Source organism: Ursus arctos, unplaced genomic scaffold, assembly GCF_023065955.2.
Source record: "Ursus arctos isolate Adak ecotype North America unplaced genomic scaffold, UrsArc2.0 scaffold_9, whole genome shotgun sequence".
Classification (NCBI taxonomy): Eukaryota; Metazoa; Chordata; class Mammalia; order Carnivora; family Ursidae; genus Ursus; species Ursus arctos.
The window spans coordinates 58903149-58919244 of record NW_026623111.1 but is presented as its reverse complement, the minus strand read 5'-3'; the positions used below and the strand labels follow the sequence as shown (position 1 = coordinate 58919244).

General features: G+C 46.5%; 1 protein-coding gene across 8 annotated transcripts in view; it reads right to left on the bottom strand.

Annotated features, from left to right (window-relative positions):
- SHROOM3 (shroom family member 3) overlaps nucleotides 1-16096 on the bottom strand; it is a 306920-nt gene that overhangs the window by 179891 nt on the left and 110933 nt on the right. For 7 of the 8 annotated variants that reach the window (XM_044388149.3, XM_044388150.3, XM_044388153.3 and 4 more), the window contains one exon: nucleotides 13282-13436. The exons of the other annotated variant lie outside the window; for it this stretch is intronic. In XM_044388149.3, coding sequence (XP_044244084.2) covers nucleotides 13282-13436 — 155 coding nt within the window. The remainder of the gene's footprint in view (nucleotides 1-13281; nucleotides 13437-16096) is intronic. 8 annotated transcript variants of the gene reach the window in all.

Genomic DNA, 16096 nt, shown 5'->3' with positions numbered 1-16096 from the left:
GCCCCCCCACCCCACCCCGCCACCAAGCCAGAGGAAGGCCGAGGCACATCTCCTTGCTGCGAGCCTCGGTGGGCGTTCTCATCACTTGGCAAGTTTGTTAGAGACCAGGCGCCCCCCACCCCAGTCTGATTTAGGAAGACTACAGGGATTCGCATATTAAACAGGTACCACAGCTGATTTTGAGGTAAGTCCTCTGAAGTTCAGACTTTGAGGAAGAACTGCAGCAGAAAGAAGATAGGAAAACATGAAAGTTGCTGAAGAGTAGGAAGGGAAAATCATTGAATAAAACGGGAACACACCAAACGATCAGCTCCTTTCTTTCTTTCCTTTCTTTCTTCTTTTTTAATCATTTCTTTTCTATGAGAAAGGAAAAACCATAAGATGAAAGCAAAGCAGGGGCGCCTGGGTGGCTCAGATGGTTGGGTGTCTGCCTTCGGCTCGGGTCATGATCTCCAGGTCCTGGGATCGAGCCCCATGTGGGGCTCCTGGCTGGCTCGGCGGGGAGCCTGCTTCTCCCTCTCCCTCTGCTTCTCCACCTGCTTATGCTCTCTCTCTCTCTCATGAATAAATAAAATCTTAAAAAAAAAAAAAAAAGATGAAAGCAAAGCAGAGGTCCAGCGTTGGAGCTGTTACGTTCGCCCCGACACAGCCAACTTGGTGGTAGAAAGCTTGGCTCCTCCTCGGCCTGCGTTTCTAGTCCTGCAGCCTAAGTCTCAGTCCTTCCATTTCTGCACCCATCAGCTTCCAGAAAGCAGGCAGCAGTTGCTCCAGAATGACCCTTCTCGGGGGTCAGGGGAGGGGCTCTGCCGTCCACTCCTATACTTAAGTTCTTCTACGTCTATGGTCACTGGCAGGTCATCTTCTCCCATCGCTCTTTTTTTTTTTTTTTTTTCCTGACAGATTTGATTTCTGTCCAGTTTTGGTTTGACTTTCACTGGCAGGAAACACAAGCCCCCATCCAGCCAGCATCCTGCTCTCTCACCCACATCTTTTGGGCTTTGGGGCCGTAATATTGGGCTAAAAGGAGGGCGGAAACCACTTCTCTTGGAAAGGACAGGAACGCCTCCACTGGCAGGAATTTGCGGAGTGGTAAGCCAGCAGCAGGTGTGAGCATCTGCTGGTAACCAGTCAGTGATTGAATGGGAGGGCACCAAACCCCGGGGCCACTGTCTGTTTTCCTTTCCACATGCTGTCTTTACTGTTACCACCTTCTTACAAAGGAGGAAGGAGGAAGAAAGGAAAGTGAGCGGGGAATCAGTTGGCCCAGAAGTCACAGTAAGGAGCAGGGTTGGGAAGGAAGCTCGGTCAGATTCAAAGGCAGGACTGCAACCGCTGCACGGCACTGCCACTGGAGTAGGGGTTTGGGGAAGGAACAGAAACCTCCCCGTGACAAGGTGACTGCAACAGGCCCATTCCGGTGAGGCTGGCAGAGCCGGGAGGACAGGGAAGGGCAGGCCCTACAGTCAGAAGCATTCTGCAAGCTGCGTTCCCAGGGCCCAGCTCCCAGGCAAGAGCCTGGAAGGCTCCCTTACTAAGGGGGAGGCCTGGGGCGTCAAGGGGGAGGGAACTAGGTCGCTCTCATTTCCCAGAGGGGAGGCCTATACTTCCAAATACAATTCTTTGGTGGAGGATACAGGTGACAAGTTCAGTGACAAGACTCTTCACCATGAGGGCACAGAGAGGGCCGTGACGATGAGCCCAACCTGCCCAGGCCAGGGAACCTTTACTGTAAGAGAAAGGACTACCCTGTCTAATGACGTCACTCACGGCAGCCAACTTTGTGTGGCCACTTCCCACACCAGGAAGGGAGATACCGCGGGTGGTGAAACTAAGCCAGAGGTTAAGGCCCCCAAATAGCAAATGGTAAGACTGGGATTCGAAGTCACACCAACTGGCTGAGAGCCCGAGCTGATCACCACCACGCCACCCAGCTGCTATTGGGCATATTTTTGTTTTCATTTCACAGATATTTCGTGAGTGGGTATCATGTGCCAGGAGCCATTCCAGGCACTGGGGACACCCCACGGAACAAAATCTCTACCAGTTTGGAGTTTCTATTCTCATGAAAGGAAGCAGAATGAATAACTTTGCGAGTGTATGTCTCATCGGTACAAAAAAAAAAAAGAGATGTGTTGGGGACACAGCAGGGAAGGGGCTGCTGCAATTTTTAGTTGGCTGTATGGTGAAGGCTGGCATTTAAGCAAATACCTAAAGGAAGTGAGGGAGCAAATCAAAAAGGCATAATGGATACAAATGTTTATTTTTTTAATTAAAAAAAACATACATTTTTAAAAAAAAACTTACTTGCAACCACTAGTGACAAAACAGTGATTCTCTTTCACCATTTGCTCCTTAAAGTTGTGCAGGTGAAGGACGAAAGGTTATGAAAATGTCTGGCTCCCGTGCCAAACTCCTGAAAGACTGTTTTAGGTGCCCAGGGCTTGCTTGCAGGCCCTGCTTCTATAGGAGCGATAGAGAACGGCTGATTCCCAAGAGACACCTTTAAAGAAACATGCCAAAGAATCCTTTTCAAATGCTCCTTAGAACCACAGTCTTCAGGAAAACAGCATAGCAACCTTCCTACCTAAACAATAAACACACTAACCAAGCAACCATCCCCCAGGATAATTTTACACCTCCCACCCACTAAGCAAATAACATCACACAGGAGCCTGACAGCAGCATAAACGGGAGTGGAAAAATTGCATTTCTCAAATGCACTGACCAACTGTTACAGTGGACCCCTAAACAACGCGGGGCTTAGGGGCGCCCACCCCTCACAGTCAAATATCTGTGTAGAACGTTTGACTCCCCCCAGAACTTAACTACTCGTAGCCTACGGTTGAATGGAAGCCTTACTGATAATAGTCTATTGATATATTTTGTCTATGTATTATAAATGGTATTGTTAGAATAAAGTAAGCTAGAGAAAAGAAAGTGTTAAGGGAATCCTAAGAGAAAATACATTCATAGCACTGTATTGTTTTTATTGAAAAAAATCTATGTGTAAGTGGACCTGAGCAGTTTGAACCCATGTTGTTCAAGGGTCAATCGTGCGGAGCAAGCATCCAGCAGCTAGTGAGGAGGGAGTGGGCCTCCAGGCCCGTGAGGCAATTGAACATTTTTTTTTAAAGATTTTATTTATTTGTTTGATAGAGGGAGAGGCAGCAAGACAGGGAACACAAGCAGGGGGAGTGGGAGAGGAAGAAGCAGGCTTCCCGCCGATCAGGGAGCCCGATGTGGGGCTCGATCCCAGGACCCTGGAATCACACCCTGAGCTGAAGGCAGACGCTTAATGACTGAGCCACCCAGGCGCCCCTGAACCAACATTTTAGTAACAGAAGCAAAGGCACAGAGAGGCTGATCTTAGAGGCATCATTTTACTCAGGACTAACAGGGGTCTTCAAAACTGCCACATGTGAGGACCCCAGAGGCAACAGAATCATGAGGAGACGGGTGGTAACAACTACAGAGCTGGGGTCACCACTTTCACTCACAGCGGTCAAAGAAAAAGAAGCTTAGGGGTCATCTCAACTCAGCAGACCCAGGGGTTTCTCTGCCTTTTGAAGGTTAAGAGTCTGCATAGAGCTCTGGGTGCTTCCAAATCTATATTTTAAGCCTCTTCCCAGGACTCTAGTACGACACCTGTGATCTTAGAGCCATTATAATTAAATAAGACATAAAAATATATAATCTAGTAGGAAAGTGGACAGTAAAGACAGTGGAATTGTCCAGAACAGGACAAAACTGTCAGGACCTTCCAAGCTCTGATTTCCCATTGAGGACATGTATAGCGTCTTTAACAATGGGTGACGTTTAACCATTCTTTCTGGAAACCATTTCTCTACCCCTCACTTCCAAGCAGTGTGAGACTTGTGCTATGGCTATACAGGGTGTGATTTTTTTAAAAACCGGGACTGACAAAGGAAATGAATATTCCATGAGGACAGCCGCTCCCATGCTTGTTCCACTCCAGGACCTCTTGACATTGTCTTCACGTAGCATGAATAAGTTCAATGGCATCAAGCAAGCCATCTTTCTTTTGCGGTTTGTTTCCTGGGGGCACCAGCCAGAAATGACACATAGAAGGAACGTGGCAACTGTGGTATGGTGGGTATGGTTGTACCCGCTAAAAACAGCCGGATGGCCCCGCACCTGCTGGCAACACTGAGCTCCCGACACAACGGCAGGTGGTAACAGCTCAGGTCACAGACATTCATGGCAGCGGGTGTGGGGGGGGAGGCCAAGTGCTGCCCACGGACAACCCCTCCCCTGCCCACACCATTTATCAGTAGCAACATCTCTTAATGAGCTTTTCAAAAAATTCCACCTCCATATAGCAATAATGAGAAACAGGCCTCACAGAAATGCACGAGCCGGAGCCACTGGCGGGGGGGGGGGGGGGCGGCTCTTCCCCAGCAGGCCTCTCTGGCTCCTGGACACCCCTGAAATCCCTGAAGCAGGGGTCTCCATGTTTGCTCTGCAGCTCCCTGCCACGAACAAGGCTCTGGCCTGCTCCTTGCCTCTCCTGGTTTGCCGTCCTGGTTCCCCTCCTGCTTCTATCTTAATGTCCCCGTCCCCTCTGCTTGTCTTTCTTCTACCTCTTAGTTCTTACCTGCTTGTGGTTTCTCTTTATCACCTAGACTTACAGCTCAAACCAGTGGTTCTCAAACTTTACTGCACAACACAATCACCCAAGCAGCTTTAAAAATGTCCAGTGCCAGGTTACACCCGATACCAACTGAACTCTGGGTGTGGGACCCCAGCATTGGTTTATTTGTTTTTAACTTCCTCCATAAATTCCAATGGGTAGCCAAGTTCGAGAAGGAGTAGCTTTAAGCCATTTTGATTCAAGGGTGCAGAATTAAACATATTTGGTTCATATTCTAAATCAGAATCATCCAAAAGTGTCTGTTCAAGCTGGTGCGCCCACATTTGGAGCCAGGGGAAAGGACGCCACCATAATTTCTGAGTGACCTCAGAACTCAGACTTCATATCCTTTGTAAAGGCCGGATAGGTATTTGAGTGCCATTCTTTAATGGTTGGGCACAGAAGGGTGACTCCTGCTTGGAATACATTTGTTCGAAGTAAACCCATGTCATCCCAGGAATGAAACGGGGTCTTTCATCATCAAACCTCCTTCGCTGGGAAACAGCACGGCATTCCTTTGCACACGGGCTAGCGTTCGCTGCATAGCCAGTGAGCATATGTCATCCATTGAATAAAAATAGTGGTTATCATCATGGGCTACAGGAAAAAATGTCCCTTTTCTCATTACAGTAAGGGAGTCTCATTGCATACCTCTCAGGAAACCTAATAACGTGTTACACGAATTTTCCATGGGAAGGAACAACTGGTTAGGAAATCAAATACGAGACTTCTAGACAGTGACATTCAAACCTAGGACTCCAGGGGAGCCAAAAACTGCTCTGAGCATGGTCCCAGCAGGATTGAAATACCTCCTCAAAGCATACTGAGCAAATTCCCATGATGCCAGGCCTCTTGGAAAAGTTTCTGGGGGTCGAAGGCCGCCACAGCTGCCTCCTTGCCTTCCTCTCCACCACTTGCTCAAGTGGAAAAAATGTCTAAAGGGGTAAGTTACCACAGTTCTCAGTTATACGGATTTCCCCTCTGGGGAAGTCTAAGCCTGGGTCCCCAGCTGGGGGGGACCCAGCAAACTGTACTCCAGCCTGGGGTTTGTACTCCCGTCCCCACTATTCACCAGGCCTTTGCTCAAATTCCGAACTACCCCGAGCAGAAGAGCAGAAGGACATGTGAAGTATGGGTGAGGGGCGACGGGGGGTTTGGGGAGGGGCAGGGATGACAAGAGGGTCCTCGCCGGCGTTCAGGGGGCATGTGGAGGTGGGAGGTGTAATACGAGAAGCGACAAGCTTCCAGCACAGAAATCCCAAGGGCGATAGGCCCACCATCCCTGGCACCGCTCTAGCTCCGCGCCCTCCTCAGACGGCACAGGTGTAACACAGCCCCTTCCCCTGCCTGCCGGAGGACTCAGCCACAGAGCACAGCCTGGAGCCCTTTTTTATGTCTTGAGAAGCAATTCTTGGGACTTACACCAACCTCTCTCATTTGGCTTCTGGTTCCAGGTGAGGAGAAGGAAGCCACGCGTGTTATGCGCAGAGGTGAGTACCTGGCGCTTCAAAAACAGTTTTTCAATTGTCTCCAAAAGATCGTTGCTCCCTAATTATCCTCAACTCCTACCGCCTGTCCACGCGAGAGTTATCTTTTAGCATCATTTTCCCGAAGGCCACAGACTGTGCTGTCTAAAGAACAATTTCCCAGTGCTCAGACTGTGCCACGTGTGCCGATGTAACCTAAGCACTTAAATCAATGCAACAAAGATTCCCCAGGAGGCGAAAGCCCAGGCGGCGGCCTGAGGGTCCCCTTCTGTAGCTCAGCCTCCCACCAATGAGCTACGACTTTCTTCAGAATCAGAGCTCTTTCTACTTAAGTTCTCCAGGGAAGGTGGTCTTAAAAAAAAAAATCCCATTTTGAGCTTGGACCTCGTTGATACTGTCCTTTAAAACGAAATTTCCTTTTAGCAAAATCATTAGAATCAGAAATTTTAGGGGCGCCTGGGTGGCACAGCGGTTAAGCATCTGCCTTCGGCTCAGGGCGTGATCCCGGCGTTCTGGGATCGAGCCCCACATCAGGCTCCTCTGCTGGGAGCCTGCTTCTTCCTCTCCCACTCCCCCTGCTTGTGTTCCCTCTCTCGCTGGCTGTCTCTATCTCTGTCAAATAAATAAATAAAATCTAAAAAAAAAAAAAAAAAAAGAAATTTTAAAACTCCTATGTTCTCATTTGTGCAAATAAATCAGTGCATTAAATAGAACAATGGAAGGAGAATGCAGTCCAGTAACTTTTCATAAGCTGAGGCTGTACAATACATACTCCTCACGGAATAATGGTTTAATATATTATTACAGTGAAGCATTTTCAAATACACTGTGTTATTTCATCCTTACAGCAGCTGAGTAGGGAAGATATTATCACTGTTCTCCATTTTCAGAAGAAACTTAGTCTCAGAGAGATTGATTTGTGCCCATGCTACCACGGTCAGAACACAGCAGGGAGGAGGTTGGCATCGCAATGACAGGGCCTCCCCCTGGGCATGCTGCTTACCATGTCATACCCGAGCACTGGCAACTTGGTGCTGGCGTAATCTGGTTTGGAGATTGTCAGTTTGTAAGGAAAAATCACAGATGCTTCTTATGTTCCAGAAAATTTCAACCCACCCTTCAAAAACTTCGTTGCTTTGAAAATAGGGAGTTCTGTTCAATTTATTCTTTAAAGCTCTTAATAAATTCTTTCTTTAAACTGCTTTAAAATAGTTCAAAAGGGACATCAGATGGTTAATCAGAGTAAGCTGCTTTAAGAGTATAGATGCTTTTTAAGGGGATAGACTCAGGCAGGTGGTGGTGGTGGGGTAGCAGAACAGTGTGAAGGAGGTAGGGAATGGATAGTAAAAGTTTTTCAAGAAATTATTTTCTTTATAAACTGTAACCGTGAGTTGAAAACGAACTGATTTGCAAAATCCTTTTTTAAAATTAATAGTTAATAGCACTAATTTTGTATCCTTTAAGAGGGCCTTAAAATGCATTCTGTTCATTACCAGATACTTCTTTTGACACCACTGACTTGCAAATCCTAAGTGAGCTATAGTTTCACAACTCAATCTAGACATAAAAAGAGTCGCAGAAATCTGACACAGAAGTGGCAAATGTGTGAGCCACCCATCCATCCCAGTCCATTCCAATAATGTCATCCCACCCGTTTATAAAAAGAACTGTTCTGCTAACGGTCAGATATGTGGGATGGGTTTTTGGGGGGAGTGTGGGCCCGAGGGTTGTGGTAAACTTAATTTCATTGCCATTTTTGTTAGAGGGAGGAAGCTCTTATAAAGCAACAAATAGTTTTATTTCCAGAGGCTGATGAAGAAGCCCAAGCCAGCCGGAGACAGAGCGCTGACCCGCATTTGATCTGAACCCCACAGGACGTTCAGGGTCAGTGGGAATCACTTCTTCATTTAACAGTTTTTCCTGGATGAGTTAAAAATCAATTTATGGGGTTTTTCTAATTTTGGTTTTTGTCTGTTTTTTTTTAAGCATCACACATATTTCTAGACGGAGGAGGCGGTGAGTAGAAACGTTAGTTCACTGCTTGAAGTGCCAAGAGGCCCCGAGACCTATGTTCTCAGAGACCAAGCTTCTCACTTGGGCTGCTAGCAATTGGCCATGGGCCAGTCCCCACACATCTATGGATGCAGTTCCCTCATTTCCTCCTCCAGGCAGAACTGTAGACCAGAAGGTGACAGAACCTGGATTCCCACTTTGGCCCCACTACACACAGCAGTTCGCATACGTTAGGCAGATGCTTATTGTTCTTCACTAATTCAACCCTCTTTTCTCTTCAGTCTTGTCCCAGTAAAATGTGATCAACTCCTGCTTCTCACACACACACACATATCGTCAAATAAAAAACAACAAAGAAAACCCAACCAAAACAAAAAACATTCCCTTCCAACACTGTCAACTCATAGCATAAATGAATGGAAAGGGAAATGCTAGATCAAATTTGCAGAAACGCTGGGAAGGTTTAGGAGTAAGATCTCATTCTGGAAAGGGACTCGCTGTTCCCCACCCACCGTTTACTGTTCTCAATCAGGCATACAGCCTCCTATGCCCAGAAAGACCATTTCCCCACCACAGGCCTCCCCTTAACTGGGCCCACCAATCGTATGCTGTGTTCTAGAGGTTAAAGTAGACTTCTCACAAGAGGTAATTTACTTAACAAATATGCATTATATTTTCAGGAGATCTCATCACCGTGCTGTATATATGCATTTCTCATTTAATTCTCACAGTCCTCAGACGGACTGAATGACTTGCCCAGGGTCACAGAGCTAGGACCTACAGCCATCAGACTTCATACCGAGGCAGCCTCAAACCTGCATCGCTGCCTCACGCATCCTCTCTCGGAGAAAGAATGAAGTCTGACTTTTATGTGGCTTCACGTGGCCTACATAAGCCTCACAAAACAAGGACAAAACACCGTGAACTATACCCCAGAATTTTTCTAAGCTACACAGACCAACAAACCATTGATACGAAATTTAGGAATACGATGATACTGGGAAAAAATAGCACCTTGATGCAGAAGGTTGGGAGGATGGATTTGCCAAGAAAAATGGGGGTTGTGGGGTGATCAAAATTGGGATTACAGATCCATTGGTCACAATGCCATTCTGATTATCCCATTCAAGATAGAGATCGAAGTCCCAGCTCAGGGCAAGAACAGGAGTTTAGATGAATACCCAGCAATTAACCACAACAGTCTATTCTGAAGTGGAATTGTTACCTCTTGTTTTTTAAATTAAAATTGTAGGCTATTTGCGAATAGCAGGGAGTATTCCGTGTATTAAGACCACCTGGCATCACCTTCAGGAAAGTTAAACTTGAAGATCTTTTCCTTTGTTTCCATTTTAACTCTTACTTGGTTCTAAGACTTGTATTTCACACACACCTGCCAGATAAAGTCTCTACTGATTTTAGAGAAGGTTTGGAGTATTGACTCTTAATTGTGTATTTGTCTGCTTTCCTCATTTAAATCATTTGTACCGTCCTTGCATTCCACAAAGGTTTTCCTTCTTCAATTTTCCTTTAGCTAGAAGATGTTTGTTTTCCTTCTGGAAGGTCTTTTCTTTGGCCCACTTCTTATTTTAGCATTCTTCTCCATCTATCCATCACTAACTGTAGACCTTCCCTCTTCGTATACCCAGCATGCAACACCCAACACATTCTCTGCTCCCGCACCATGCACACTCCCCCTTCACTCCCTGTTCCTGGAAGACTAAACTCTGCCTTAGTCATGGGTCAGCAGATCTTGTAAGGTCTTTGACCCACAACTCACTTGAGACTTTGCATTTCTCTTGTCACTGTAGCCTTTAAAGAAGGTGTTTCTACTCTTGACCGTTTTTGGTCACTGGGTAAGACACCCTCAATATTTACATAAACACCACTTCTCTGCTCTACATATGTTCTTGGCATTTTTATGATGGATGGAGGTGTTGCCCTCACCCACCCAAAACTAACTTTAAAGGGAAAAAGAGGAGGGTACAGCTAGAGATGCTGATACGTAAATTTTCACTACACAAATGATTTCTCTAGAAAACAGACCCTCCAATTATGTTTCCAGGAAGCCACCTCAAAGTTTTTTAAAAGTACGGAGATCCCTTAGGAAAAGAAGGAAAGTTAATGAATGAAATATACAAGTCACTCTATCATGAATAGGTAGAAGGAAATGAAATCTCAGGACCTGACTTGGGCCTACGTAGAAGGACAAGACTTCTCAAGAAAATGACAGCTCTACTCAATACAAAGCCAGATTAATCCAGAGCAAAGGGGCTTGCTGCTACCCAGTTCTCTGAAAGGTCAGGGAGGAATGTCCATCCGTGTCTACCGAGGTAAGTTTATAATCCCCATCTCTCAGTATGTGCAAGAAGTAAAGACAGCCTTCTTTTCCTCAAACTCTGAGAGTTCCATTATAAAAATCAATGGCATAGTAGATGAGATAAGACATATTCAAAAGGCATCTTAGAGACGAAATGTTTCCCATTCCAGAAGCAGGGACTGCAAGGATCCTCAGTAACCTTATCGATCACATTAGCATATCTAAAGAAAGAATGTGTCAATCAGAAGGGGATTTGGTGTGGAGGTACGGGGAAGAAATGAGACGGGAGAGCAGGGTTTAGGCAGCATGACTCCCTGCCGTCTGGAGGGGAAAGGGTCCCCACTCACCAGTGTGAGCATCTGGGCCACCTGGCAGACATGTCCCGAGGGGAAACTGGGCCATCAGAGCGAAGGCCAGCGCATGCTGGGGCCTCAGCCCCACTCCTTCCACTCTGAAGGAGATCACCATTGTGGTCAGACTTCTTATTTAGTTTTCCTGTCAGATGAGGTATATCTGCATAATGTAAATTAACATTCCTAAATTTCATGAACTCCTGGGCGCTGTCATGACCAGTTCTGTACCTGTAAGGCTGCTGACCAGCCCCTTAATGATAGTAAATTCACCAAGGGAATACGGGGGTGGGGTGGGGTGGTGAGGAAGGCTTCTTGATAACCAGGCGATCAGCATTTTTGGCCATATGGCAATACTCCTGTGTTTCGCCACATGCCCCACTAACCCAATCCAGAATAATAATGATCAAATATTACACACCTACTATGTACTTATACTTTATCCGTTAAATCCACATAATGCCCTTTTGTGGCAAGAATTATTATTTCTATTTTATAAATGAAAAAATTGAGGCTTAGAGAGGTCCAAGGCCACACAACTTGCGAATGACAAGGCCAGATTTCAACCCCAGGACTGTCTCCTGTTCTGCTAGAAGTAATTCAGATCTCATGTCATCATTGACTAGAAGGCAGAACAGGAAGCCAGCATGACTACTTTTCATAGCCAGAAACAGAGCAACCCTCTCCAGAAGCTAATCTATCACTAGAGTCCCATCAAAACAAATCAAGAGTATGGATTCCCCTCTCACTCCCCAGTAGATAAATGCCAGTGTCCTAAAGTTGGGCTTTGGGTGCCAATGCCAAAGCGAGTTTCAAAACCTTCAACAGTCCTTTGGACACATGGACTAGGTCTCATGGTTCTGGGACTTCCTACACATCTGCTTGAGAAATCAGCCACCATGTTTGAGATGACTGCTTTACTCAAATTTGGCCCATAAGGAATGGACCTATGCCTAGAGTTGGCCAATAAGATGAAGAGCAGCAGCATCTGTTGTTAGCAGGTGGTTACCATGAGTATGCAGAGGATTTCATTTCATCTTTCCAATCACCCTGTAGATATTGAAAGATGAGGAAACTAAATCTTCAATGAGGTAAGTTGCCCAAGGTCACACAGCTAGACGACCCTGGGATGATATGAGCCCTGGGTCTGATCAAACTCTTACGTTTTGAGCCACTCTACATCCTTGGCCAGAGAAGCCATGTCTGGTTAGATGGCCCTGAAGAGAAGCCAGACACAGCCCAGCACTGAGGAGAGTCACTAGACCTGGGGACTTGGTAAGACCACACCCAGGGCTGTGTTTTTGTGCTTGGGAGGAGCTGCTGGTCCCCTCAGCAAGGGTTCACTCAGTAAAGTTTGAGGAATGAATGAGTGTAGGAGTGAATGGTCCCATGAGAGTCTCTTACGAGTGATGAAAAGATCAGCTAAATTTTCACATCCTGAAAATAGTGTAGCTTGATGAATGACTCCTAGAGTTCCAGCCAATGTGAACATTCTCAAATATTATAACATTTAGTTGCCACATAAGGCAGCCAAAACCTGATTAGTGAAGAAATATCCAAATAAGCAAAATGTGCAGGCCTAGGGCTTAGGAGGTCACGGTAATGACTATCAAGTGGCAGGGAGAAGCAGAAACAAGGGTAGCTACATCTCTTCTGGTTCTTCCACTTATCAGCTCTGCTACCTTCAGTCATTTCAGCAACCTCTTGCCTGTAAGTGGGGATAGTGATAGCTATCTCACCAGATTCTTGTGAGGTTAAATGAGCTAACATATGGAAAACACCGGGGCAGTGCTTGGTTTGTAATAGTGCTAAAAAAATTCTTTTTAAAAAAACTCCTTTACCCTTTCTATAAATAATTTCCTCCTCCAAGATGCAGGTTTCCCCAGGAGTAGGACACTTCTTATTCTAAGGCACTAAAACCAATCACAACCCAAAACTTTTCCAAGAGCCACCAAGAGTCATCAGGAGGCACCACCAGGAAAACAAGACAAAGCAAACAAAAGAAGGAATGTGCTTGTTTTGCTGACCGCTGTGGTGTAGGTGAGGCTAGAGGAATGCCACCTGAAGCTCCAAGCCAACTGCTTTCTCTAGTTCCACAATGAAAGGAGGCCTCGTAGAGCTCTGACCACATCTGGGACCGGAGTCACTTTGCATTACACCCAGACACTTAGGAAGTACAGTGAGGCAGAGCTGTGCCAAGCCCGATACCTGCTGGGAATGTCATTGTTTCAAAAGAAAGTGTGTCTGAAACACCTTTGTCTGAACTGTCTTCACTCAACTTCCTCCTCACATGCCACAAGATGGATAAGGAAAAAAAACAGCGCGGGGGAGGGGGAGGGCGGGAGGCTCAAGGATCCACGCAGGGAGATTTAAAGAACAAGCTACTGGTCCTGGCTCTTGCCAGGAGGTGGGGCAGGGTGGGGGCAGCTGCAGGAGGGAGAGTGGAGGCACCGCACAGCCTACCTGCGTACCACCAGCCTGAGGGTCTTGTAGGATCCTTTCACCAGGGAAACGGCCTCCCTCCTGGAGCTGCTCAGCGCCACCTCATTGATGTGCACCACCTCGTCCCCGGCCCGCAGTTTGGAGCTCACCAGGTCCGCTTTGCCCCCTTCTTCGATCTGCTCAGAGACAGGAGAGAGCCCTAAGTAAGCTGTCCAGGCCACGCTGGACTTTTGCGGAGCCCGACGGACCGGTTATGACCACGCCCCCTGGCAGCTAACCCCAGGGTATGGGGGGAGAAGGCAGGGACTGCCTCTTGTTTTCCACACCCTCTAGCACCCAGCACCCTTCCTGCCCACAGAGGGTGTTCAGAAACATTAGCTGAAGAGGTGAAGGAACTCAGTTTCCATCCAAAAGACCCTGTGCCATTCCGCTCATGACCTCTACCCCTTCACAGCTTCAGCTCCCAAAGTCCGCTCAAAGCAACTGTGTTATTCCTTTACAAGTTGAGTTCTTATCTCATTTTTTGTTCTAAAATTGTAATTCACTGGATAAGTAAACTGTGGTACATCTAGACAATGGAGTATTATTCAGCACTAAAAAGAAATGAGCTATCAAACCATGGACAGACATGGAAGAACCTTAAATGCATATTACTAAGTCAAAGAAGCCAATGTGAAAGGCTACGTACTGCATAAGACCAGCTACATGACATTCCAGAAAGGAAAAACTATGGAAACAGTAGCGAGATCGGTGGCTGTCCGGGTTAGGGGGAGGGAGGGATGAATAAGTTTAGGGCCGTGAAACTACTCTGTATGAGAGTAGAAGGATAGGTACACAACATTATACCATAGAATGTGTAACCCCAAGAGTGAACTGTCATGTAAACCATGGACTTTGGGGGATAATGATGAGTCAATGTAGGTTCATTGACTATAACAAATGTTCCACTCCGGTGGGGGATGTTGATAATGGGGGACTCTATCCAAGGGAGGGGGGGGCAGGAGGCATTTGGGAACTTTCTCTACTCCACTCGATTTTGCTGTAAACCTAAAACTGCTGTAAAAAATAAAGTCTATTGAAAAATTATAATTCATTCAACAAAGTGATTCAATACAGCTTTATACCAGAAATTGTTCTAGGTGCCAAGGCTGTAACAGTGGACAAAACAGAAACCCTTGCTCTTCTGGTGTTTAGGGTAGGAGTGGGGAAGCAAATCCTAAACATAACAAACAACTGATTACAGTACGTTAGAGGTTGATGATGTATTTTGGAAACCAACAGAACAAAATAATGCTCGGTCCAGTTGTCATGTGCCAATGGATACTTGTGGAATGTCAATAATGATGAAAGAGAATAAAAAGAGAAAAAAATAAAACAAAAGCAAAAATCACATTAACAAAACCTGACCCATATTTTCTCTTTTTTCAATGATTACTCACTAGAATTGGCCATATTTTCAAAAAACCTTCGATAGATCTTAATATATATAAAATGGACCAAATTCCTATAATGAATTTGTAAGTTTGGCCCTTGCTAGCTTTTATTTTATTTATCTGGCGGTTCTGAGTTTGAGGAGTGAGACAGAGAACGTGAGTAAGGGGACGTCACTTACGAGGTCTAAGCTTCAGACGCATCATCTATGATAACAGATGGGGGATAATCACACCTGCCCCACAGAGCTGTCTCGAGGATTAAAGAGGTAAGCCACACGAGCTGGGTAACACAGCTCCTGGCCTATGGTAAGATTTAAAAAGTGGTAGCTATTGTTTTCATAAATCATATGTCATGAAGATCTTTCTATTCATAAAATATTCTGTAACATCTTGGTGTGAATGTAACATGGTGTATTAGCCATCCCCTGTTGATCACTTCCTCCTGCCTTTCTCCCCTTCTCATCCTACTAATCTTCTCTCCAACCTTCTATCAATGCGCTCATTCCCAAACACACTGGGCTCACTCTAACCACAAGGCTTCGGCACCCGCAGCTCGGGGTTTCCTTCTACCTGGACTGCTCCCCACGCCTGTAGCACCCTTGAGCCCCCTATACAAACCCCGAGATGCCAGTGTGGTTAACAGCCGGCGCTCTGGAGCCAGACCGCATGGCTCTGTCACTAGCTGTGTGACTTTGAGTGGCTTATTTCGCTTTATTCCTCCTCTGCGTCTGCTTCTGTAAGAAAACAGAGCTTTCCACGGAGATCGTTGTGAGGACCGAGTTCATCACTTACTGAGCAAGCAAGGAAAGTGCTTCAGCCTGGCACAAGCATGTCTTCGGTGAAGGTTACCTCCAGCGTCTACCCATCCTTTGAGGCCACGTTCAAATCCCGTCTCCTTTAAGCTTTTCCAGACCTCTCAGCAACGCCACCGCATCCCCTTACCCCTGCCATCTGTCCTTCAAGAAGTAACCCCACTTTTCCCCGTTTTTAGAGAATCCGATAGTAAAATAATACAGAAACTGTGACGTGGCATCCAAATAGCGTGTTATGCCGATCCTCCTCCAGCGTGCTGCCGGTGGTTCTCACCCGTCTTCCCGCAGGGCGGTGTCTGTCCGTGCCTGTTCCCTGCCCACGGTGCCGCCTCACCTCCCCCCCGCCCCGGGCTCTCAACCCTTTGAAGGTGGGAGCCATGACTCCCTCTTTACTTGTATCGTCTTTACGTCCCCGGAGCTTTGCACACAGGACCCCCGACATCTGGGTTCATTCGACAAGTGTTTGCTGAGCATCTACTGAGTGCCAGGTGCAGAGCTAGAGGCTGTGGGTACAATGAAGAGCACTGTAGACTCGGTCCTGCTCACGTTACAGTTTGTGGAACAGAATCCTTTCTGTATTATTTGCCAACA